The 26710-nt window shown below is 43.5% G+C and overlaps 1 protein-coding gene across 1 annotated transcript in view; it reads right to left on the bottom strand.

The window, feature by feature from the left end:
- bcas3 (BCAS3 microtubule associated cell migration factor) overlaps nt 1-26710 on the bottom strand; it is a 347859-nt gene that overhangs the window by 300281 nt on the left and 20868 nt on the right. Inside the window, exons 8-12 of the mRNA XM_069676560.1 lie at nt 13660-13767; nt 13471-13547; nt 6150-6226; nt 5434-5517; nt 1731-1901 (exon numbers count right to left, since the gene is read on the bottom strand). Of these exons, the coding sequence (XP_069532661.1) occupies nt 1731-1901; nt 5434-5517; nt 6150-6226; nt 13471-13547; nt 13660-13767 (517 nt within the window). The remainder of the gene's footprint in view (nt 1-1730; nt 1902-5433; nt 5518-6149; nt 6227-13470; nt 13548-13659; nt 13768-26710) is intronic.

The following is a 26710-nucleotide window of genomic DNA, read 5'->3' as shown; positions in this document are numbered from 1 at the left end:
ATACAAAATCATCATACATTTGTCTACACAGTTAACTTCCTCTCGTGTGGGCCACCGTCTGCTAAGCTCTGATGCTCTGCAAACAGGAGTTTGTCCCACATATTGTTTCAAATTAAAGTTTTTATTTATTTGTGTGATAAAAGGCTTTTGCATGTTAGCTTCATGTTAGCTTATTGCCGTCATAACAACGTGCAGCAACAACAAGCATGGAAGTAATGGAAGGAAAATAAATGCTGTTAAATATCGCACCAAGCCCTGGCAGCACATTGCCCCCACCCTCATCCACCTCCAATGGCTCCCTGTCGAGTCCCGCATTACGTATAAAATCCTCCTCCTCACCTACGAGTCTCTCCATTCCCTCACCCCCCAGTACCTAAAGGACCTCCTCCATCCCTACACCCCATCCCGGAGTCTGTGGTCCCCAGATGCAGGCCTGCTCTCCATCCCTCACTCTCGCCTCCGAACTGTTGGGGACCGAGCCTTCAGTGTTGCGGCCCCCACCCTCTGGAACTCCCTGCCTGCAGAGATTCGCAACGCCGCCTCCCTGGACATCTTCAAATACACCCTCAAAACAAATCTGTTATCTCGTTATTTACCCTGTAAAGTGACCTTGGGTCCCATGAAAGGCGCTATATAAGTTCAATGTATTTTTATTATTATTAAATATAAGATTTAAGACTTTAAGTCACTTGTTTAAAAGACATCAAAAAACAAAACAATAAAAAAAACAGTCCTGTACATACAAACTGCATTTTCTTCTGCACACTCTCTATTATAATTCTGTACTTTCTCTAATGATACAACTTCTAGTATTATTTTTGCAACAATATTCTGCATGAGCACGACGGCTCTTTAGGCAGTTTTCCATCTGACACTGTAAAAATATCCCCGTAAAAGAAGAAGTCAAATATATATATGTCTTGAAACGCTTCACTTACCTCCCAAATCCCCCATAAAAAGTCTAAATTGAATGTTAAGACCTTATTTGACATGTGGTGCCCTCGCTCAGCCTTGAGCTTCATGTGAGGTTACAGACCAACAGCTGACTGTTTACAGAGCGTCTCACCTACCAGGGCCGCTGCTGCTCAAACAGACGGGGCTGTGGCTGAGAGCCTGGCTCTTTAAATATGCAGCAAATCTAAGTCACACCTTTCAGCGACTTGTGCAGAGCGAGCTGAACGAGCCCGAGTGTGTCCAAGCCACAGAGGAAAAACAACTTGGAGATTTTCCTGTTTTCCAACAAGCCGCAGCGGCCAACGATATGTTTACCTGGTTTACACAAGACGACCCAGAGAGGCTGAACGCCAGGAACCAATCAGGGCCAATTTAATCTGCAGTGTGTGTGTTTGCATTATGTATATGGAGGGCCCAGTTTGGAGAAATGTAAACATTTAAAGTCGAGTAAATCTGACACCTGGTAGAGTGCTGCAGTTTCTGGTAAAGCGAGCTCAGACTAGTTTTAGTAAAGTTAGCAGGCAGGGAGGCTGACGAGTTCACAAGAGCCTGATCTGTTGATGATCTCAACAGCTAGGCCTCACACACCACTGCAGAAGAGATGCTGTGAGACAATCAATCAACTGACTGTGACTTTCTTAGTGACTCCCCACATTAAGGATAACGTATGAATTATGTCCACTAAGGTTGAACATGAAACTTTAAAAATAGAATCATAGTGCGTAATTTGAGTACAATCAAATCATGTACAGCACCATGACAAAGCAGACACTGACCTGTCCCTCTCCAACACTGTGTGTGTCGATGATGGTGACCACTCCCGGGTTGTGGGGGCTCCGGCGGCTGGCGCTGTGAGGTGTTCCCTCCTCGTCTGGAGTGCCTGCTGGCAGGGTGCCGGCCAGCTGGGTGACAACTTTACCCACCATCGTCAGGCCTGTCTTCAAGGTCTGAAAGAAGAAGAGGAAAAGATGTTTATGAAAGCTGAGAAATCCATCCTGTTCTGATAAATTCCCAAGTAATATAATCTGCACGTATGAGATGGTTTAGCTGGAGTTTAAAAGCGGTGTACTCTAATACAGCATTTAAGGAAGGACAGGAGGCCGGCTCCTTAATGATGGCTCTTATAATTACCTCACCTGACATTAAATTATTAATCATTATTAGATGTTTATTATCATGTACATTAAACCATATAGTTCATATTTTGAGAGCTATCGTGGATTTGGGCTTCAAAGACTTGGTGAGCATTGCAGATGAGCAGAAGAGCTTCCACATGCACGGCTGTGTGTGCAGTACCCTCTCTCTCTCTCTCTCTCTCTCTCTCTCTCTCTCTCTCTCTCTCTCTCTCTCTCTCTCTCTCTCTCTCTCTCTCTCTCTCTCTCTCTCTCTCTCTCTCTCTCTCTCTCTCTCTCTCTCTCTCTCTCTCTCTCTCTCTCTCTCTCTCTCTCTCTCTCTCTCTCTCTCTCTCTCTAGCATGTTCACTTGATGCCTGCTGATAACTTGTAGTCCTGATGACTTGTAGCACTGTAGCCGCAGGAGACACCCATGTATATGTGTATGTGTGTGTGTGTGTGTGTGTGTGTGTGTGTGTGTTAGTGTGTGTGAGGCTCCTCTGTGTCCGCTTAAGGCCCAGCCAGGGTGTCTGCCTCAAACACACCTCTGTGGCTCGATTGAGGGAAATGGATAGTGCTGCTTAAGTGGAGTCTATCTCACCTACTACACTGTCTTTGCCTAATGGAGTCCAATGTGTGTGACTGTGTGTCTGTGTGTGTGTAAGCGCCAAAGGGGCCCCGGAGAGCCTAATCAGGCATTCAGACTAGGCGGCCCTGTCAATACAGCGTGGCGCCTCGCGTTTGTTGGGTCTGAGGATCACCCACTGTCTCCCTCTGCCACTTGGCCAGGCACACTAACAGTGTCTGCAGCCTGCGTGCTCGCGTGGACGCCTGCATTTGTGTGTGTGTGTGTGTGTGTGTGTGCCAGAAGAGCCATCAATTATTAAGCGAGGCGTTTGGCTCCTAATTGATCAACACTAATGTGTTTTCTAATCACTGCAGTTGTGGAGTTCTTAGTGGTAGTCCAAACAGGGGCTATTGATCTGTCCGCGTTGGAGGCGGGGGTTTAGAGGCAGATCATGTCTGATGGATGACAAACACACACACACACACACACACACACACACACACACAGCTGATGTCGCCATCTAAACAAATTACAGCCTAATTTATGTGAGCGGTCTTCCTCAATCGTACACCCTGGGGAGATGTGCAGCAGGGCTGGAGTGAAATGTACCATAAGAGAGCAAATTGGGAACAGTGAGTCCAACTGTCCGGAGCTGTCGCCCTCGCTCTCTCTTTTATCTTTCTTATAAACAAAAGCCATTACACTTTAATGCCGCCCCCCCTTTTGTGTTTCCATGTCTCTGGACGTCAGCACTAAGAGCCAGCGTGTCGCGCCACAAGCCAGAAGGAGATACCTTGTCATCCATATTGAGATATATGGTCCTAAATGAGGAGAGGGCGGGCAACCAGACTGCCTGTCTGCATATCAGTAACCCCCGCCATTATCCGCTAACCTGCTAGCGACACAGCGCTCTTTTTGATGTATACCAACATTCGCCTGCTAATGAGACTTCTCTCACACTCGCTGTTCGCACTCATTAAATAAAGGAGACAGGATACACTTGCGCTTTGTAAATCAATTAGCGCTTCCTCTGGGACTGAACGGAGAAACAGACTAGAACCATATGAGGAGCTAGCCGGTTAGCATGTGTCGGCAAGCAGCTAAATCCGACCAGGAGTGAATTTCAGCCTGGTATCAAAGGAGGCTGTTGGCTGTTACTGAGATATCTTAGAGTCACTCCCCTGTGGAGACGAGTGAACGAGAACATAGGAGAGAAACGGTGGGAAAAAACAGATAGGCAGGTTGATGAAGTGTCTCATATGCTCAGCTCGAGTCGGCCGGGCGGGCCAGGTGGATACAATGTCAGCACATTTACAGATGGTGGAGGCAGCGCTGGAAGTGCTTTTTATGATGTGCTCTTTTTATCCGAGTAAAAGGGCTTCAGACAGACCAAAGGACCTTCAGACAGATTAGAACCAAAGCCTGAACATGAGAACTCATTTTCAATGTTTTGGAGATAAAAGCGAAGTAGTTTTATGAGAGGACTCAGAGCAGTGTGATGTGACTGAGAGAACGTTTCAGTAAAGATGGAAACCAGTAAAAAGAAAGACTTCTTTCACTTGGAAGCATCAAAAGCTTGTTTCCATCACAGATAAGGATGTGCTACATGTTTTACCCACATTTTGTGATTTCTTGTAAAAGAAGAATATTATAAAAACAAGCTGTGGGAACTTGTGTTGAAGTTTAAGGGGAATTCTGCTAGTTAGAAGCTGCATCCAGAGGGTGTAAATGAACAATAGGTTGGGAACATTTTGGAAGTGATCCAGTAGATTGCTCCAGCCAGCAGCTGCGTCATGGCTGCAATGGCAGCAATGTAATCTTTTGTGACATGCCAATAAGGAAAGTCCACTAAATGTGCTTCTAATTCCCCCTGTGTTATGATCCTTGGGCTCCAGTGTGTTTGCTTTGTTCTTTTGTGGTGCGGTTTCTCTCTTCCGTCAATTAGATCACCTGCTTTTGGAGACATCACCTGCTTCCTCGGAGGACTGCCCACCTTGGGCATTTATCCAGTTCCGCCTTCCTCGATCCTTTCGCCTTCTTCCGCCAATCACCTGACCAGAGTCACTCCGTGCACTCGCCGGGGCGGCTGTGATTTTTTGACTTAGCAAAACGCCTGTGTCTCATATCTTCATGTTAACTCAGTCTGATAGTCGTTTTAGTTTGAGTTTTAGGTTTGTTTATTCTTTTCATATTTGCACCACATTACGGGGATTTCCTTTGTTATTTGCACATTTAGTTATTCAGCGCCCTCCCCTTTAGTTCTCTGCCTCATCTGACTCCTCTTTTTGTTGTAACTTGGAGTTGAAGAAATCTTATAAACTTTGTGTTCTTTGAACGGCTTGTTTGCCGGAGTACATCGGCTGGATGTTGCTTCCCTTATCCCTTTTACCATGCAGAACAGAGGAGTTGAGGGTCTACCTCTTTGTTGACCGTGTGTTGGATCTGAACTGAAGTCGCACAATAAACTAACAGATCATGTAACAGTAAATCAGCAAGCTGTAGTATCTACATTTTTCCACTACATAAGAACTTGACGAGCTTTATCTACTGAATGACAACTGTGCAACCAGGCCGTGTAACGCAGTCCGATCTTGTTTTGATATATGAGTGAGTTTTCTATTGACTGTATATTTTCTGCACAGGTTAGGACTGCTAGATTTCTCCTTGTTAAGTTGGTTTTGCATTAAAATACATAATTACACTGTTGCTCTTTTTATCTCTTTTAAGTTGTGTACATATGTAGAAAACCAGAAAGAAAGGAGGAGAGGAAGGATACTGTGCGTTTGTATTGCGACTTACTTTGGCGGCATTGATCACGGTAGCTGTATAGGACTGTGCATTGTCACCACAAGCTCCTCCACGAGACTGGTGACATCTGATCAACTGCAAAGCATAAAGATGAACAGACAAACACAAACAGACGTGCAGTGTAAGTCTACAGAAGACGTATGAGGAGAAAATTGGGGAAATTAACTGAGATTTCAGATCTCCAGACGCCTCTCCTCTTCAGTCTTTGGAGGAAATTAGTTTTACTTTGAAAGAAACATTACAGAAGCAAACAGCCAATCTGCTCTGATTTAATTTCAAATACGATATCGCTTGAATGGCTCCGTCTCAGTATTACTCTTACTGCTCCAAAAAATAGATTTAGTGGTTTCTGGAAATCCTCAGGCGGTCACACAAACAGCGGCCCCATCTGTCAATTACTTGAGTGGGCCAGCACCAAAACACTATTGTGCATTAAATGTATTACAGGACATTCTGTTTTTGTAAATACTTAACAATCCCATTAAACAGAGGAGACCAGAAAACTCGGCTGCATCTGTTGATTTTCAAAATGTTATCATCTCTGGTGGACTCTTCTTGGAATGAGTTGTTTATCCAGACAGATTAAAGAGGCAGAAAATAGATAAAATGCATTTTTTGGATTGTAAATAAGTCGCTATTCTGATAAGGCACTTCTGCAATGGATGAGTGTGTGTGTGTGTGTGTGTGTGTGTGTGTGTGTGAAGCACCTTGTTCTCAGCATAGGCCAGCCAGCGGCTTCCCAGAGCTATTGGATTGAGGCTGGGGCCAGGGCAGGGAAAGCAGCCTGAAATGACACAGAGACAGTCACATTAACGTTTGCAGCCACGATCATTACAACAGAAACAGACCCGCACATCTTAATGCACGTAGGGGTTGTTACGGGACAGTGCTGTTAACACAGCTCTGAATCTTGATGTGTTTTGGACACCAATCTAAGGTGTTACGTGTCACTTCCTGCTGCTGTTGGAGAACAAGCAATTATAAAGCATGTTGCTGTGAGACTGACAGACAGGTCGGTGCAGCTTCAGCATTAATGCAGGAGCTGTCCCGGACCATTGTGGAGAAGAGCGAGCTGAGGCTGAAGGCAAAGATTTAGATTCAGTCGATCTACGTTCCAACCGTCACCTGTGGTCATCATGAGCTTTGGGTAGTGACCGAAAGAATGAGGTTGTGGATACAAGCTGCCGAAATAAGTTTCCTCTGCAGGGCGTCAGAGAGAAAGAAAGGAGCTCAGACATCCGGAGGGAGCTCGGAGTAGAGCTGCTACGCCTTCACATCGAAAGGAGCCAGTTGAGGTGGTTCGGGCATTTGATTAGTATGCCTCCTGGGCACCTCCCTGTGGAGGTATTCTGGGCCCATCCAACTAGGAGGAGACCCCGGGGCAGACCCAGAGCTCACTGGAGGGATTATATATCCCACCTGACCTGGGAACGCCTCGGGATCCCCCAGGAGGAGCTGGAAAATGTTGCTAGGGAGAGGGACGTCTGGGTCAACTTGTTTAGCCTGCTGCCACCGTGACCGGACACGGATAAGCAGAAGAAAATGGATGGATGGATGGATGGATGGATGGATGGATGGATGTTGCTGTACCTGAAGTGTAGACCCCACCGTGTAAACTTCATGTACCCTGAACTGGTTTGAGGGGGGTCGGGCGAAGCTCCTTGGGAGGAGTAAGTATCAAGGGCCAATTCTGAACTCTGTAAATGCAAAACTATAATTTCAGATTAAATTCAAAATGGCCGACTTCCTGTTGGGTTTTGGGTTCTGCTCCAAGAGGCTTTTTTGTAGGTCTGGACATGACACATGTGCCTACCCACTCTCCTGTATGTAGGTGATATCTACAGTGAGGCATGTAGTTTTGAAAATGTCTCCGGCTGCTGAGGAAGTATTTTGCCACACTTATGTGTTAGACCTAAGGTAAACTTCCACCACCTCTGACCTATGTGCACCTTTAGCCCCTCAAAAATGGTGATTTACTTTAAAACTGAAAGAACAAAAGAGAGAAAGAAAGAACAAAAGAAAGAGCAAAGGAATGAAAAGATAATTCCGTCAGTTTCAACAGAGTCTGCACACCGCTGCACCGCAAGTGCTCTAACAAGACATTCTGTCCAATAAGCTCATGACCAACAGTTCACTTAAAAAAAGAACACATATTGCAGACATTTTCATAAGCCTCCTCCCTAAAGAGCGTCTCTAACTATCTTAAACCATTAATGTGTTTGTGGGGAGCCTCTCGTTTGGGAAGATAAATGGGAGTCTAATGAGGGTGACGTGTCTGCGTGCTTGTGTGTGTGCACAGTATGACCTAATGGAGACTGTGGTACCCAATAAATTGAGGAAGGCTCCTCTGCTGATTGACCAGCACAATAATCCCTGTGGGGGATACACACAAAAACACACACATGCACACACTGACACACAAACCAGTAGGCTGTCAGCAGAAATAAAAATGGCAACCAATAATCCTAAATGACGAACAAAGCTGCGACTTCACAAACAGATACATTTCCATAAGAGCAGATTTTTCTCTCGAGATGTGTCAGAAAACAAGAACACAAGCTGACACCGAACAGAGTGACGACTACAGGCAGCGCTCCTGCACAAAATCCCAGACCTTTCCAGACTCAAACTTCCAGAGCTGTGGGTAGTACAAACACATCGATGTTTGTCAGGTAAAGAACTGGTTTTACAATCAGACTGTATGTTTCATTGTGACTATGTATGCTACTTATTTAGCCAGGTTTAATATTTGACATTGTCAAGCCCTTAGAAAAGTTACATGTGCAGTTCTGATCAGTCTCTCCTCTGTCTAACTTTCACATTACATATTGAATAAATAATATAATATTATTGTTTCCCTCATAGTTATTAGTGTCTTATTAGTCACCTTCGACCGGGAGAACATTAGAGGCAGCCATAAAGAAAATGTTCTGATAACCACATGCATGAGTCATACATTTACAAGCAGCTCAATATTTGGTTATTTGTAATGCTGAGAGTATAAGCAACCACAGTATGTACCGAACAGTGGCGGTAATCCGGATACACAAAGATTTTTCCATACTTTCTTTTTTCATTGTTTTCCAGACCGTGAAGTAGGGCTGCCACGGTAACCGCATGCCAACCGCGTGGTGGACCTAGTGACAATCATCTTTTTTTTTTAGATCGTAGACCCAGTGATGTTGCTAGGTAGGCGTCCTGCGTCTCTGACACATTCAAATCTAAAGGGACACTGTCAATCTTCTTTCCCAAACAGAACGATTCATTATGAACAAAGTCGTTTTTAAAATCACAGTAATCAGCTAAAGAAACTTTGCTGCCAGAGCGCCGCTCTTTCAACCCTCTGCACATCTAATCAGAGCAGACAAGATCCCGTGTGCAGTCCAAGCAGTAAACTCCGGTGTAGAAAAATGAAGCCAATGCAGAAGTGCAAAAAACTGCAGTTCCTCAAGTGTCCACTTGAGGCTCCAGAAAACAAGAAATAACATTACAGCAGATGGGAAAATGCCAATTTTTACAGCAGAAATAAACATGTTCACAGCCTGGTACAAAAAATAAAATGTTTTAAATGGGTAATTTTATTGTTCAAAACGCTCCTTCAGAAACCTTTGGGTGACGTCACAGAAACTATGTCCATTATTTCTACAGTCTATGGTACAGTCTCGCAACATGCTAGTTCGGCTGCTACAAGAACAACTACACAGTCTCACAGATTTCCTTTCAACAATAAGGATACGAACGTCGCAGTGGATAATAAACTCTCACTTCCACCGCTCATGTCAATGTTTTACCATCTGGGAAACGCTGTAGTGAAAAAAAAAAAAACACGCTCCGGCAGAGACGCCGGTTAACCACCAAACTGCAAGTGGGCGTTAGAGTTTCACCATAGTTAGAAAAATTCTGTGGAATTTCTGGAAGTTCATCCATACAAAATAAGTTCCCTAATTTTCCACACTCTTGTAAACTACGTATGAACCCTGTAGAGGAGCCCGTCACTGCTGTCAGACAGAATCCATCAGAAACATGTGATCAGAAACAGACTGCTGAAATGATTGATATTGTCATAAAGAACCTTAAATGTAAGCAGACACAGACAGTGACAGTCAGCATGTTTCCATAGTGCGAAAACATAACAGCAACAAAATGCTGAACCAATAATGATCACACACAATGAGCTAATGTAAGTGTGTGGAGGTGTAGGGGAAATGACGAGCTGACAATAATTTAGTGTTCAGGGAGCAGATGAGGTGGAGACAGTAATTTAGTGTGCTGTGTTGGGAAGAGGAGGCTGGTGGGGAGAGAAGGGGAGGAGGGGGTTGAGGTAAGCCACAAGGGCTGCTGGTAACGCCAGAGAAGCCTTTTGTGCCTCTCCAAGGCCGAGGGGAGCCGGGCGGTGAGATAACATGTGTTTGACATCCTGGGTGGAGAGCGGGGGGCTGAGCGGGGAGAGGAAACAGACATGAAGGGAGGAATCAAAGGAAGGAAAGCAGGGCGCAGGCTTCTGAAGGCCGAGCTCAGAGAGACCTCACTCTCACAGTCTGATACTCGACCAAATCTACTGTTATTTATACGACTATTTAAAACACCAAGAACCACAGCTACAGCGCTGTTTTCATATAGTGATCTGTACATCAAGGCCTCACAATTTACAACCTGTTTCCCCTACGACTGCACAGGCCTGGCACTCCACCAAGCCAACAACACGTCTGCGTCTCAGCTGAACTGTGTCGGCCCGGTGACTCGATGATGAACATGAGAAAGAGGCATGTGTCGGTGCAGGCGAACCAGACAGAGCAAGGCAAGTTCACACAGTCAGTGGAAAATCTGCAGTAAATAGAGTAAGTAAACTGATTTTAGCTCAGTAATGAGGACAGAATGTGAACAAAGAGGAGAAGATCTGCAAAAGTAAATGTGAGCAGCAGGCATGCACATGTTCTCAGCGTGAGCAGTTCACTGTCCACAGTCAAAGATTCAAACCTGATCTGCGTGCATGAACACAAGCTTGAGCGCAGCACAGCTCATCTGCAGGTTGAGAACAGACTGTAGATCTTACGTGATATTTATGCCTCAAGGCAGTTTTTTGTCCACTTTTATGATTCATAAAAAAATCTGTACAGGACAAAAAGTCGTATCAGTCTGAACTCATCTAGGTCCAAATGTAAGGCAAGGAGTGTCCTAATCAACCGACGGGGCCTAAAGCCACATGATGGAAAGTGACTGCAGAGTTTCCTCAACATTTTAAATAACAAAACATACGATGCACATGTGCAGTGCAGGCAGGAAGCTGTGAGGAAAAATGAGGAATGGAGGCCCTCATTCATGAAGTTATTGTTAAGAAACTAAAACTATTAGATCTATTATTCATCTAACTGTGAGTGAAGCAATAGAAGCTGGTGCATCATAAATATGAGATACATCTTAGGGTTGCAATAATAAAATATTTCACGATCCAATAATCAGCTTATTATTTAAGATGTTCATGTAAATAAATGTCTGTAAGTCTCTCTCTCTCTCTGAATGAGGTAACACCTGCTGACTGAGCCTGTGGCCCACTGATGAAAGCCTTTGCATCTGCAGTATATAGTATTATTATGGGCTGGGTGTCTGTGGCGGCGCCCAGTTAGTGACGTGTTTTCCATCAGCCAGCAGTGGTTGGTCTGCCAGAGAGGGTAGGCGGAGCTAAGCGGCTGCTTTTCCGCTCTCTGCAAGTGTTGCGAGTAAACAGTAATCTACTATGGCTGAACAAACAAAGAAAAGATGGATGACTACAGATACAACTTCAACAAGAAGTGAAAATCCAAAGAAGAAGAAACAAACTCGACGCTCAGATGAAGCAAACAGTCTGAAAAGGAAAGCGACCGTCAGCCAGGAAAATCAAGAGTTACAACCGGAGCCGACCGTGGACGTCTGGATAAATTGGGAAATGTGCCCACAATTACCGTTCATGACCAATAGGTGGCTCCCAAGAAAACGAAACTGAAATCTTTGAGATTGTCAGTTCAAGTCTAGTAAATATTATGACCACAGTGTCCAAGAGGCAAAGTGATGCCTTCACATTCTTCCTTTTGTTCCACTAAAGCCCCACAAATCTTCATTTTCTGTCATAAATGATAAACTAAAGCAGCAAATCCACTTGAAAAATGATTTAAACGATTAATCAATTATGAATTATTTTGAAATACGTTTTCTTCTGACTAATTGTCTTACCATTGCAGCTCCACTAAGAGCACAAAGAGATCCACTTTATGGAGACGCTTAACAAGAAGAAGAGCATAAAACTATGAGGTGCCCTGGATACTTAGCAACGAGTACAAAGCGTCCGGCCCCTGCAATTCAGTGGAAGCACATACAATGAATTTAAGCTTCTGACATTAAAAGAAATGCACTGTATTAATCAAATGCTGTGCTATTATTTTCAGTTATCAAATATAGAACGATCATACTACGCATCATTGCTGTCACACATCTTCAAAAAAAATCACTTAGACTTAAAAGGTTTTTGAGACAATGAAAGATTTTTGTTTGAACAGTCACAGAAAAGAAAGAGTCTCTTGCTTGTGTCGACTGAGTTGAGCCTCACAGCGCAAACCACTTGAATGAAAAGCAAGAACATAAACATGGAACGAGCCTTAAGTGCTCATAAAAACACGACATGTCCACCATCAGACCTCTGGAGAGGAAACGGACACACAGCAGTGGGATCATCCAAAGCGGAGCTGCAAACATTGCAGAACCTTCTGTTTACGGCTTTTACAGCCCAAACAGCGCCGTGAAGAGGAGGCCCCTGCACGCACAAACGATTAATAACTATTGAGCATGTTTTGGCTTCCTGTGGCCCAGACACTGATAGCGAAGGCCGGCAGACAAAGAGGAGACACATTAAAGCCGGTCAGTAAGGTCAGTTTACTCCAGTCAATGACTTAAGTGGACAGCAATGGCCTTGTAATACAGTCTGGCCTTTCTTTGAGCAGACACGGCAGGTACGGCCAGGGGGATGCAGGAGCTGTGTTGTAAACAGATTCTCTGTGTTGAGCTTCAAACAGAGGGCCTCACATCGTGTTTGCATAAAAGCAGTTCAGTCACAATACAGAGCCTGAGAGGACAGCTCCGCAGCAGGCCGGGGTGGCTGAATGCATTAAAGCCAATCATCTGCTTTGTGTTTGTGTGGCTTGTGTGAAGCGAGTGTACAGAGCCAGTGATCATGTTGCACAATTCACTGCAAGAAGTGAACTCTAAGTTGGATGAAATATCTCAGGGTTATTTTCTGTCTTTGATTTGTACACAAACGTACTTCTTATATTCTGGCTGTAGCTGACGTGATCAGAAACTGACTGGTGCTGATTGTATGGTGCTGCTTTGTGTTAGGGGTGAGAAAAAATATCAATATGACAATATATCATTGTTGAGTCATCAATACAATTATCAATAGTCTGTCCCAACCATCGATGTTTTAATTTACAAATACACGGCTCTCTAAAATGATGTCCCTGCGATTTTGACTCACCGTGTCACTACTTCATGACTCCTCGCGGTGGAGGTCATGACATGAATGAGGGAAACGTGAAGGGAATTTAAAGGATCGAAGAAGAAGTTAATCAGATATCGTGATGCACTATTATCGTATCGTACCACACCGCACCGTATCGTATCGTACCGCACCGCACCGTACCACATCGTGAGTTACCCTACATTTCCCACCTCTACTTTGTATGGTACATCTCAGGGTTTTTTTTAACTAACATTTCATTACTATGTTTCTATTTGCAATAAAAACCTTTGTCATGTGATGACATCTACATAAAATCTCTCTTTGTTGTGATGTGAATAATAACTGATTTTCTTCTTCAGGACAAAAATAGGCAGTTGAGAAAAACAGAGTTAAGCCCCCCAGAAGATCTGAAAAGCAGCTGAGAATAGGTTCACAGATACACAAGAAGCTCTTCAAGAGAAGTCATCATACCACAACACATAATTAATCTATTCATTTAAATCAATCTGAAGAGAAATGTTCTATAAAAAAACACATACTTGTAACAAAGAACTTCTTGGTGAAGGTGCAGCTGTCAAATGCTGCGATCTTCTCCTGTAGGCTCACAGCGAGGATACTGGAAAACAGGGAGGAAAGAACATTAATAAAAATAAACATTCAGCAAACACGCAGCCTATCATAAAATATGAGATGTGCTTTATTAAGAGTAGTTGGTCCAATAGACATACTGTTTGTTGCAGTGGAGATCATAGATGGGCGTCTTGAACTGGATGGATTTGACCATTTCCCCGGTCCTGAGAGAATACAGGTCAGCACAGCAGTACGGAGGGCTCGTCCTGAGAAGAGACAAACAAATACATGCAGTCAGGTTCTTTAGAAAACTTCAGGGGACTTTTAGGAATAAAAGCTGAATGTTAAAATATTCATATTATTATTAACTCCTGCGCTTGCTGCTTTCACCGACATTTGTCATCTTCTTTGCACTCCAGAAGTTATTTGCATGTATAAGTCTTTAAAAGATGCTCAGTTTTATGAGCAGAGTTTAAAGGCCTTTTGCAATATAAAAACAGCACTAAGTGTGCTCTGTAAAACGTGGCTGTCAGGATATGTTCATGGTCATAATGCTTATGAGCATGAAGAGGACATCAAACCTCCACATTGTGCTCTAACCGTCTCCACATTGTTTCTCTGAGCAGCTCCCTGGAGAACTCTTTTAGTATTTGTTTCCACCATGTCCCACTGCGGCTCCACAGAGTGAAAGAGAGCAAAATGAAGGGGCAAAAGGGGAAATGCTTTGTCACGCAACACATTTACAAGAAGCCTTTCTATCATCACAGCAAAGAAGAGGGTTGCATGAGGGAGCTTATCCACCAGCAGGCAGCGGCTGCTGCTCAAGGAAAATTTAGACATAAATCTTAATCAGGGCCCGTCCCCTGTGCCCCCTCGCTCTCTGCGAGAGGAAAGCTTCCACTCGCCCTGTATTCTCCGTCACCCCTGGCGAGGCCTGTGGTGCCGCGTTGGCTGAGGATACAGGGGTGAAATGCAGTGTTAGTTTTGTTTCCTGAGCCATAGGACTAAATGCTTTCAACAGTCTATTAAGTGTGCTTGTGAATACTGAGTGCAGCTTCATCAGTGTCAGCGTGGACGGTTCTTAGACACACAGGAGGCACCGGCCGGATCTTAGAGTTTACGAGGAAGGTCAATGTAAGCTAAATTCTGCTGGCTCAAAATTATGAATGACTATAAATGAAGTGAAGAAAAATACAAAGGAACACATTTTACATTGTAAAAGAACAAAAAACACCTGCACACAATCGTTTGTGGCATTGAGATTGTGAAGGTTCTGTTGGATGGAGGTGAGGCTGATCTGAGACCCCCCGCTCTGCAGGCAGGAGCCACCGCACAGCACAATTAGGACATATTTAGTTAAAACAGCAGCAAGTCAGTGAGAGGAAATCTGGACATTATTCAAATGACGACCTCATAACAGGAAGACTTTTATCCATTACAAGACACAGATGACCTCAGCCATGGTGAAGACTCCTGCAGCACACCATGTTCCAAGGTCCATCTGCCTTCCCGATCATTACGATCGTTCCTTTTCTTTGTGTTGGAAAAAAAAGATTCTCAGATTAAAAACTGTCACAGCTGCACTTAGTGAAGGACCACAAGCAAACAGTGGAGAAAAGGAGGCGTTTTAGGAGATCTGTTAGGGTAACAAAGAGCAGCAACATCTTAACCTCCTCAAATCTTTTTTGTATTTACGAGGAGAACTGTTAGGCCAAAATACATGTATGAAAGCACAAGTGCGGAGAAATCTTTATCTATTGTTTGAGGTGTTTGTATTGGAGCGTGGATCTTCAGGATTAGTTCAAGGAGTGCATATGGTTTTACTACATTTACATTTTATTGTAAGTGTCGTGCTCTTTACTCGTTCTTAATCCCTCAAAGTCTCTGTCTCATCTTGCTCTCCATACACTCTTGTCGTGGTTGGGACTCAGTCTCAGTTTAGGTGGCCTTGGCTACAACGCCAGTTGGTCGTGACCGATCACCTTCAACTCAACTCCTTTCTGACACGAGTCAGATTTGTGTAACTTTCCTGAACAAATGCACACAATCGTCCAGGTATATAAACATGACAGGTATGTACATGCTGAGCATTTGAAGCTCTCAAGCTCTTTTCTTCAGATTTTTGAGAACATCCGAGTGCAGTTGGAAGTATAATCTGTTGTGCCTGTTGAGACTGTTCTCCTGAATCTTTAAAGTGTTTGGAAGATGCTAGTTGGTTAAAAGCTTCCTGCACCCTTTGCCACAGTAAATACAGCAAGTTATTTTACCTGGCTTGTATGCCAGCATTCGATTGGCCAATGCACTCTGCTACAGAATGCCATCTGAGGACAGGACGAGCTTTCTCCTGAACCATCTTGCATTTCTTTTGCCAGATGCCTCCACAGCGAAACCCACCGTCCCGCTGCAGCAGAGCAGTCGTCTCATTAAAGGGAGCGGAGAGGTTGCATTTTTGACACATTGCTTTTGTCAGTCTGAACGCAGCCTGCAGTTAAGAGTTCCAACGGAGGAAGCTCCTAATGGTCCTGATGATAGAGAGACCAGCCTGTCTTTCCAGCTTTTTCTTCCCCTTCCTTTCACCCTTTACCTCTTCCGTCCATGTTTCCATGGTGTCTTCACATGATCTTTGTGTATTTGTGCAGTGTTTTCCATGCGTTACAAGAATTAAGCCTTTATTTCAAGATGACAGCAAATGCCAAACAGTGTTAGTGTCTTTAGACTGGTGCCTTTGGAAGTTGTGGCTGTATGTGTTGGCAAATAAAGAGCTCGAGTGGTGAGATATTGGACTAAAACTGAGTTTCGTTAGAAGCATCTCTTAGTCCCGTCTTTGAGAAGAACGAGGTTCGAGGAGTGAGAGAGCAATTGTTAGGTCAGCCTTTCACAACCTTGCCTATAATCTGATTTCCCTACCAACGCCACAACCATTGTCTTTGTGTGAAGCACACCTCTGTCAAAGGGACTCAGACGGTCTTCATTTCAAACCTATTAAACAGGATTTTTTGTCTTTAACAAACAGTTACTAATGTTAGGAATCTGTCTCATTCGTTTTCAGTATGACAGCAAACAGACGGTCGACATATAAACCGGTGTCAGCACAGTTGTATGGATCAGTCTGTAAATCTGTTTTATGCAGGACTATGATTCAGAGCTGCACAAACAGGACTCCATCTCCCAGTGATGAAGCCACCACCTTCCACTGCAAACACACACACACACAAACACCAGTGAGTTAACATCAGAGGCCGTACTTTGACACACAATTCATTTTTCTTCACGCAGACAAAGGCAGGAACACACACCCAGAGACGGCTACAACAATATGCAGCAAGCATGACGAATACAAGAGCTCAACCTAGTGGGAATGTATTTGTCATGTGCGCACACATACAGACATTTGGAAGTGCAGATACACACCACTGTGGTTACTGTATGTCTCTCAGGCGAGAGGCTGGACAGCAGCGGCGCCAAGACAGCCTTCAGATCTCTTAGCTCAGGCCTGGAATTAAAACATTATCCCAGGACTGCACATGTACTGTGTGTGTGTGTGTGTGTGTGTGTGTGTGTGTGTGTGTGTGTGTGTGTGTGTGTGTGTGTGTGCGTGTGTGCGTGTGTGCGTGTGTGTGTGAGAGACACTGTTAGATGTTAGTGCGACCGTGTAACTGCCTTCAGTCCGAGGGAAAACTGGAGAAGATTAAAAAGGTGCCACAGAAGAAAGTTTTGATTCATGTTTCCATCCCGACAGGCGACACAAGCATTTCAAAGGCCCTCACAGCGCGAGCACGGCTTCCATTACCAATCGAGACTACAGGCATTAAGATTAATACAAAAATTTCACCCGACGATAATTTACTTTTAGGCGGCTGCATCATCGATTTCAGCATTATCAGAGTCCGATCAATCCAATTCAAAGCTCTACCCCGAAAAATGGGCCCCTGGAATTGATTCAAAGGGACAATGATAACCTGCTATTATAGAATCAAAATGGCACAGGGTTCAATTGTTTTGCTTTTGCAGTATTTTAACAAATGACCCAGTTCTAATGGAGGCAATGCAGGGTCAGATGTAATAAGATTTCCTGATGGCGGGGACGTCGGGGCGTAGGTTGAAAGCAAGGCTAAATCACAATTATCATTATGGATCATGGCGGGATGTCAGTCCTTGCACATGTTAAGGTGACGCCGAGCACCATTCCCCAGCTCAGTAACAGGCCTATTATGATGGCCCTATTAGATCAATGTGTCAATTACTATTACTCAAAGTGGCCCTTGGGTCTGAAAGGATACAAAATGAAGGAGATGGAGGAAAGGAAGCTTGGCTCACTTACTTCCTTTGATAGGACAAGAAGCTTCTCTGGAAATTTAGGTGGAAAATGGAGAGGCCCTGCCAGATACAGAACACAGCGACGGCCAGATGATAACAGGACACGACCGGAGAGAAAAGCTCAACTAAGGTGAAGCTAAGCTGTGGCAGCAAGATGCAGGGCCCTCCGGTGAAAAGAGGACTGCTCATCGGATTGGAAATTAACAAAAAGCTAAATTCAGCTGGATATTAAAGTCATTTTGGCAACCGACTGAAATGTGTCTCCAGTGAGTTCGCTGTTATTTCAGATTCCTCGTCTTGTTTATTTATACCATCACTTGATATTACCAAAGTTCAATCATAACTTTCCTTGTTTTTTCTATTTTTTATGTATCTAAGCTTCTGGAAGAAACCTTTAAACTTCTGGATTCAGCCTCTGTTGCTGAAGAGACCCATGACTTTGAAGCACTTCCAAATGCAGCTAGAGCTAGCTTAAGGTGCGCTTTGGATCGGGATACACGTGGAGACATTTTAATACTAAGAAATTTCCACCAATGTTTAAAGACTTCCTCCTGCAGGGAACAAAAAATGACGCCCAAATCTAAATGAGAACCAATCTATTATTTGCCCCCAGCTGGGGGACCACCACAGTCTTGTCGAGGACGATCACCTACAGACCTGACCTGGGTCTAAACTGCCGCACTCTCAAGCAACCAGAGGGCCCCCCCTGCTGAACCCATCTCCCTCTGGATTGGCCCGACAGTAAACTCTGGATGTTTGGGTCATTTTTATGTTTGGGTCATTTTTCTGCCCCACCGTTCTGCCACTGAGCTGCTCTGCCCCAGCTTTGGAGAACCTCCTAACAAAACAATGTTTAATGTGACTTTTACAACCATGTGTGAGTCTTAATTTTAGATATGCAACTGTTTACAATGGTCATTACGGACCATTATGGATGGCGCGTGTCTTATTATTGTGCCATTAGCATCAATCTGTTCTGTGCACTTCCTCCTTGATGAAACATGTTGACATCTGTTATTCTAATTTTCACATCAATGCAGCACTTATTCCATGAGCACTTTCCTCTGGCTGAGAGAATCTGCACACATCTTTTTTATGAACGTGAACTAAACCAGGAGATCAAAACCGCAAGATCTCATGTGGCTGTGGAAAGCGTAGATGGAAGCCTAAGAAGGAATTAAAAAGCAGGCAAATAAATTCATTTACAAGGAAGGGACGTCACCACATTTCCGACTGGTGCAAAGTTTTACAAGCTCCCCAAATACGTACGACAATTACATGCTGTGGAAATGCTAAACAAATACAACCTCGGTTTGGGAAGTCGAGGCTGGCTCTGCTGAAGAGGAGAACTCCATACTCCGAACTGGAGACGGTTGAACTTCTGAGGAATGGTATTTCCACTGGATTCTAACTGATTGGGCCTTTTGACTTCTGAAACAAGAAGTCAATTTCCCAGAATTGGATTGTTAGCAGGATAAAAATCCTCGAGACAACGTGACACCAAGCAGCAACCTCCAGGGCTGGACTGCGGCTGTGTTTTTGGCGTTGGGGCCTTTTCTCGAATCCTTTGCAAAAGTGAAGGCAGCCTGCTGCTTGAAACTGATCACATTATCTTTCCTTTAGATACAGGCAGTTGTTCTGGAGCTTGAGATCATAACACATGAACTGATGAGAAGATGGAGTTTGCCCCATTTTTATGGAATAAAATATATAGTGTGAAAGTTTTCACCAAAGACTATACATCAGAAGATGAGTAGCCTCCAGGTCTAAAAAGTCAAGACAATGTGTGAAAGCGGTTTAAACCTGCATTCATTGTCACGGCTACCAGGGGGCGACACCGATGGTTTCACAAGGAAAGTTACGATGAGATAAGTTTCTATAGATCTAACGTAGACGATAAAACAAAGTAAGCTTCGGGCACTGCTACCCGTGACTAAGAAGTCGCTACAAAAGCGACCTCTCAAGTGTGAAAGGAGAAGCATACGTGCTCTTATACGTGCTGTCCAAATAGAGTCAGCTCTTTCTCCTGAAACTAAAATGGGCAACACCAAAGAGCAGCATCATACTGTAGTCTACACAGCAGTGGGTTCCATCACAGTGGCTACATCCACTTCTTCTTCACAGTCTCTTCTTTCTCAGCACTTTAAGAGCCTCTCATCTATGTGTGCATTGATTATCTGCATCTACAATATCATGAAAAATTGTAAAGAAAAACGACTGCAACCGTCTGTCTGTCTTTTTTGTTTTGCTTTTACTCCCCGCTCTTACTCAGCTCCAATCTAACCCCGCCTGCCCCCCATATGCACAACAAATGCTGACCACATCAGAGCCTGCTGGGGGCCTGAAAGGAGCCACAGTGATTCCGGCAAGCTGCAGGCATTAGTAGGAAAGTAATTAGGGTAAAAAGTTCAACCACAGCTCCATGTCTGCCAGAAATACATTTCCTTCCCTGTTTAATGCTGCACATAGAGTTTAATGGCCGACATTTTGGAAACACACTGCCCCTGTGTGTGTGAACGTTCAGACTCTTACTCATGCTCAGTGCTAATGTACTAAAGCTGGCACTATAGCTCAAAGTGAGCAAACAGAAGCATCACATCTGACTGTAGAAAATATGTAATATAGGAAGTACCCAACGATAAATAGTGCAACAATGAAAGAAATTCAACATAGCATGAAATGTATGTATAAGCAGTCCATAAATCCAGCGTCTTCCTTCTGCCTTTGACAGCACTGGAGTGGATATTAATATTCATTACCCAAACCAAAGCTTGCATTAGTTCCAATTTTAGCCATTTTAGCCCCGTGTGCCAATTTTCCGTCCAACTTAAGTGGAAGCACTTGACACGAGAAACATCTGGTCAGGGCGGAGTTTCTCTTTGCTTTGACATCTCAAAGTTGCATCAAGAAGTGACGAGTTAACTCTGCCTTTGGATCCGGATGAGAGCTGGAGGACGGCTCGAAGCCAGGATGCAACATTTATGTTACAAAACAAAATTAGCAAATGATTATTTCATCAGGTGCAAAGAATTCTGGCTCTCCTGCTTCACTTTCCAGGCTTTACATAACTACCCACCCACTGGAGGTTCAAGACACTCAATATTCCCATTCAGCCACCGTCTGGCATCTTCCTCCGCTTTAGAGCTGATGTCAGTGCGATGACTGAACACCTGAAACTGTACCTTTATACTAGATCCATCCTGTAGCCAGCGCAGATTAACAGGGCTATTATTTTGTCAGTAAACGGGCCGCAGACTTTGATAGAAGACCAGAGAATCTTACTGGTTTATTGAGCAGGTCATGGAAAATAGGCTAACATCTCTACAAGCTGTAAAAGCACCAGTTTCCTTGTCATGGAAGGCCTTGAGTTATATGGCCTTCCAGACTGCACGAGGACTGCTGATCGAAGCACAAATCTGCAGATGCTCTTAGGGAACCAGAAGGACGGTGCATCCGGGACACGACTGCATGCTAAATACCGAAAGCGTCCAGACAGTCGATATGTAAATAAATGTATTCACATATAAATGTATATGTGTTTTTTTTCACTTCTGTATGTATTGTATCTTGTTTTTTTGTTGCATGTTTTGAACTGAACTGAACTATCAGATTGTCCTGGCTCAGAGAAGAGGCGGGAATGTCTCCTAGCAAACACAGGCATAAAAACACAACTGACTTTCAGCAGGAGAGGGAAGGCTCCTTCCAAAGATGTTGATGTCAACACTTTACAGCATTCGCAAACAAAATGTAATAAATTACTTTAATGTTCCAGCAGATGCTTCAGTCTGCAGACGTGCAACAGGCTGTAATGGCTGTCAAAGTCCACCTGATCTTAGTTCGTCCACGATGATGCATGCTTTTGCTACAGAAAGGCTAAGATTGGAAGTCTTGGTCTTTTACAACAACAATTTTAAATAATGATTTAATAAATTAATGCCAACCTTTATTTTCCATAACCTCATGTCATGTGGTGAAGAAATGGTTCAATCTGGAGATTATCTGATGAACTGTAAAGCCATATTTGCATGTCACTGCTATGACCTGGTAACCTGAAGGTATTTGTAATTATTACAGAGGTCATCTGTGACCTGAACTGTGTAAACAGTTTAAGTTGCTTGTAAAGTAAGAAATAAACTGCCACTTCCATCTTCATTTTATTGCCCATTTTCCACCTTTTCCAGTTTGATAATTACAGAGACTTTGTGAAACGTTCTGACAGCTTATTGATCGTACAAAGCAGGTAACATTACCGCCATGAGACTAATTAAAATCAAATTGTAAAGTAATTTTAACAGAGTGAGGTTTTATTTTTTTTTATAATCTGTCCCCATAGCAACAAGACTTGATCTTTAGTTTGGTGGTTCCAAACAGGTAAGGTCACCTCTAGACCTCTGCTAAATATCAATATTCACTGGAGTCCTTACTGAGATGTTCAAACTACTAAACCTAAACCTATTACCAAAAAGCATCTCTTACTCTGAGTGTGTGGAACCAGCAGTGTAACTTAAGCAAGTGTTCCTTTACATTTCCTCTAACATCTGAAGAGAATTACATCAGCACTCCTATATACTTATTTCAATGTAAGAGGAAAGGGAGCGTTTGAACTCTAGTAAAATAAAATATTAATTGCTTTGACCACAGAGGCCTGCTTTAGAGAGCGGGGTTGTGGTAAAGGTTTGAAAAGTCATTACTAATCATTCAGCCTGTCGGGTGTGTTTATGCGCGCCCACTTCCAGCACTACTGAGTTTAATCGGACTTCCTACTCGAAGGGGGAAAACTGGCGAGGCAGAACACATTTTCGACAGACATAAAACAGACATGCAAGTCAAAATAAACGTTGCGGAGTGAAGCCTGAGCCCCAAAGCTCTGCCTCTGCACTGAAAAAAAGTGTGTGTGTGTGTGTGTGTTCGTGTGTGTGTGTGTGTGTGTGTGTGTGTGTGTTCGTGTGTGTGTGTGTGTGTGTGTGTGTTCGTGTGTGGGGCAAGGAAAAGGGGAAGTGGAAGACCAGATTACAGCCACTCTCATTTCCACGCAGGGGCATGACAAAAGGGAACCGTTCTTCAGGGGAGAGCAGGACTCTACCATGCCTACGAGTGTAAGACAAGCTCTGCAGACCAAGAGGAAGAGATCATCATGAATACATCATTTATATAGCTTTGTAATAAACTGTAAGAGTAGACTGTAACATGACAAATTAAATACACCTCCCTTGGACTTTTCCTTATTTTATCATGTTACAACTGCAAATTTAAACATTTGTTATGAGTGTTTTATAGAATTGAGCAGCAAAGAAATTGAAATAAAACATCAAAATTATTTACAAATAAAATAAAAAGTGTTTAACTGTGAAAGCTCCACCCAACTGCTTCTACTCGTGCATCCAACAGATGTCTGCTCTCTGGACTGCTTTTGTGACTTTATCAGATGGTACAAAAAAACCAAAATCCTTATAAATTTAATGTTACAACTCTATAAAAAGTGGAAAGATCCACACGGGCACGGTGTACAGACTCTCCAAAATAATGTGTTTCCCTGAGTCACTGATGGCAGAATCCACCCTGAACATCCAGCCGGCTTGGAAAGCCTGAGCGTGCGTGTGTGTGCCCGTGGGTGGTCATAATGTGACAGTGAAGAACACCATAACCTCATGGTGGATAAAAAGCATCACTTCTCCAAATCCCCTTAATCTGGTGGCTCGTTTTATACAAATGCTTGATGATTTCCATTTAATACACTTTAAAAGACGGATGCATCCGGTCCCGGAGCAAAACCTGTCATGAAAATGCACTGAAACACAAGGGCTTAGTGCCACAGTGGGCTTTTGCCATCAAAAGTGTTGTGTGTGTGTGTGTGTGTGTGTGCATGCGTGTGTGTGTGTGTGTGTGTGTGTGTGTGTGTGTGTGTGTTTCTGGGAGATAAATAAAATGTGCTGCTTTCAGCCATGTAATTAATAACCTGCATTATGTCACAAGACATTCAGCAGATTGTACATTTTCAGCACTATGACATGTTTGTTGTACATTCACCTGTGATTTTGCACCAAAGATTATATTGCACACAAAGCCATGTCTGCTATTGTCGTGTATTACTGCACCACTAAGTCTGAAGAGAGCCGGATACACATTAGTCATGCTCGAGGAGAAATTGAATTGAAATCACTGCACAGCAGCCTGTGTGGATAATGTTCATCTGAGGCCCTTCAGAGATGGAGAGACGGATCGTGTCTGAAGCCTTGTGCATATTTATCGTACAAATATTGGAGGTTTGGTTAAAATTGTTGGTTCAATTTCCAAAAAATACTACATTTTCCAATAACTATCTACACTACCAGTCAAAAGTTTGGACTCACTTTCCCATTCACGTGTATGAGAAAATGTCTCCAAACTTTTGACTGCTAGTGTAATTAACACGAGACCAGTTCTATAATGCCACTGCAAAGATGCAGGGACTCCATCTCCACCTGTCTCATGAACTCTCCTGCTGCTTCCAGCTCCTTGAGACTGACCAGTGCCCAGTGTGATAAGCTGTTATCTCGGATCAGTACCAGGAATTCTCTGATGGACACCAACTACCAGCGTTTTGTTTCAGCTGTGGAGCACCTGCCCATCTCACTGTGGTGAGTACAAGTTAAACTGTAACTTTGAAGTCACAAGTCGACTGAAATCTGGCTTACTACAGCGCTAACCCTCACCCTAACCCTAACCCTAACCCTAACGCCCATAAACAGATTTAGCTGGGACTAGCTGGGTCAAAAGGAGGCTAAAACAACTGCAGTCATAAGAAGTAAAAATTCATGCTTTTTCAGGTTCCACAAAGTTTAAAGATTTTTGTTTCAGTTTGACAATTTCTGCAAATTGGGGTCGCAACTCAAGATACTCGTTATTATCAAGTTATCCCCGAACATTTTCTCAATCCTGCAAATGATTTCCTTAATAATCAGATAAATTGTTCGGCTGGTAAAAGTAGGTAAAGAATAGAAACATTTCCAAGTTTGGTGTTTTTTAGGAAATTACTTCCAACGATTGTTTGTTTTTCTGAGATTCCCGTCAGTTTTAATAATAATAAAAATCATGAATGATACAAAAATATAAATCAAGAAGGTGAGAACATTTTTAATGATCAAAAGGCCATTGGAGACCTCTTTAGAGATAAAAAGAAGTAGGAATATAAGTGGTGACATTCACGGCATGCAGCACTGATTGTGCATTGATTGTGCAGGTCTTAAAAAAAGTATCCATGGCCTGGATGGTGAACGTGCACACTCCTCAGAATATCCATGTGCGTTAGCCAGAGGCCTGAAATAGCACATCCAGTAGTAATCTGCACGGTGAAAGAAGACTATATTGGTTAAAAGAAAAAAGGACCACATCCTCTCAGCATCTGGAGATGTTGTGAGGGGGAAGCTGGAGGTTGGAAATGTCACCGACAGTTCCCAAACTCTGGAGAACAAAGCACGCTTATTCATCCTTGAACTTTTGCCCAACAAGTGTGTGCACTCAAACACCCACAAACAGTTAAGTTGCCTCCGTCTTGGCCATAAAATTTACATTCATTGAGAGAGTGAAAGAGCAGCCGTAAGTCTCCGAGAATTTTAATACCTACGTCGTTGTAATTAAATTAAATGAAAATAATAACAATAGCAGCGAGGGGAAGGATACACAAATCCTTTCCAGAGATGTGAGCATACCTCGGTCTGCAATGGCACCAGCATTCTTTACTAATTCCATTGGCAACGGTGCAAGGAGCGAAAGGGACGCATATATAGCTTTACTGTCAAGAAAATCACTGGATCCATACATTGTTTGGACTTAACGCATAATCCTTTCCATTGATAAAATTATGTTGAGTGTGCCTGGCTGGAAATCCACAAGTACAGGGCTTCAGCACACATGCTTTTTCCCTTCTCTGGTTTTCCTTTAATTTGCAAATCTTGTAATCTAAGCCTAGAGCTGACTGAACCAACTTCTAAACCAGCACTGCTGTAGCAGCCAAGGCTCCAATCTGTTTTCCATTTAAGTGTCAAGACGGCATCCTTTTTGGTGGTTAACAAAAGCTGTTATTTCAAAATGATTATATGCTAAAAATTGTGTGAGGACCTTAGTAAGTTTATGAACAGGCCCAATGGAAAGTACTGCGCCGCACCCGGAAGCCTTTTTCCTTTTCGTCTTTGACCAGAGTGTTATTTACAAAGCACTTCTGAAGGGGGAAGAACCAAGCCGTGCCATTCAGCCAGAGGTCAGGGTTTCTGCTTTTCAACACAGCGCATGTTTTCAGCATTAGTGTCGAGCGACGCCTGGATGATTCGCCAAACCGTCAAAGCGCTGCCTGTCTCAGTGTCAGCAAGGACATAGGAAAAGCAGAAGCAACGGCAGCGGCGTCAGAGAGACAGGGGCATGCAGTCCCTGGAAAACATCAAGAAGGTGGTCTCCATCGAGGCCCAGCTGAAGACAGACTTCCTTATTTCATTTCCCCGGGAGGATATATTGAGTTAAATTTTGTGTTGCTCTGCAGAAGCAGCACATGGAGGAGGGGAGGGGTACGGAGAGGGCGAGTGTAAGATGCCTTGGGGTCTGTCGCTCTTTAAATCCACAGAACAAAGACATGACATTCCCAGTGCAAACTCCGACAATCCTCGGCATCTACACATCTGTTCAATCTCATTTTCTGTCTGCCCATGGGGCGTTCAGGTACTGCTCGAATTCCAACAATAGTGCCACAAACAATCGATGATTCACAGTCACTAAGCCCACGTCACTGGCTCAGCTCCAGCTGGGTTCATGTGAAGGGTTTATAATACTAAGTTTGGTGTCCTTTGATGGCTCATATTATTAAGAGTAAATTGCTTTCAGATGCAGGATTTGTGCTCCATAACATTGCAAAGCGCTAAACAC

Source organism: Semicossyphus pulcher, unplaced genomic scaffold, assembly GCF_022749685.1.
Source record: "Semicossyphus pulcher isolate SPU_LCO1_2020_fin unplaced genomic scaffold, fSemPul1.0.p SCAF_26, whole genome shotgun sequence".
NCBI lineage: Eukaryota > Metazoa > Chordata > Actinopteri > Labriformes > Labridae > Semicossyphus > Semicossyphus pulcher.
Note: the sequence above shows the minus strand (reverse complement) of the source record. Positions and strands in the feature narration are given on the sequence as shown.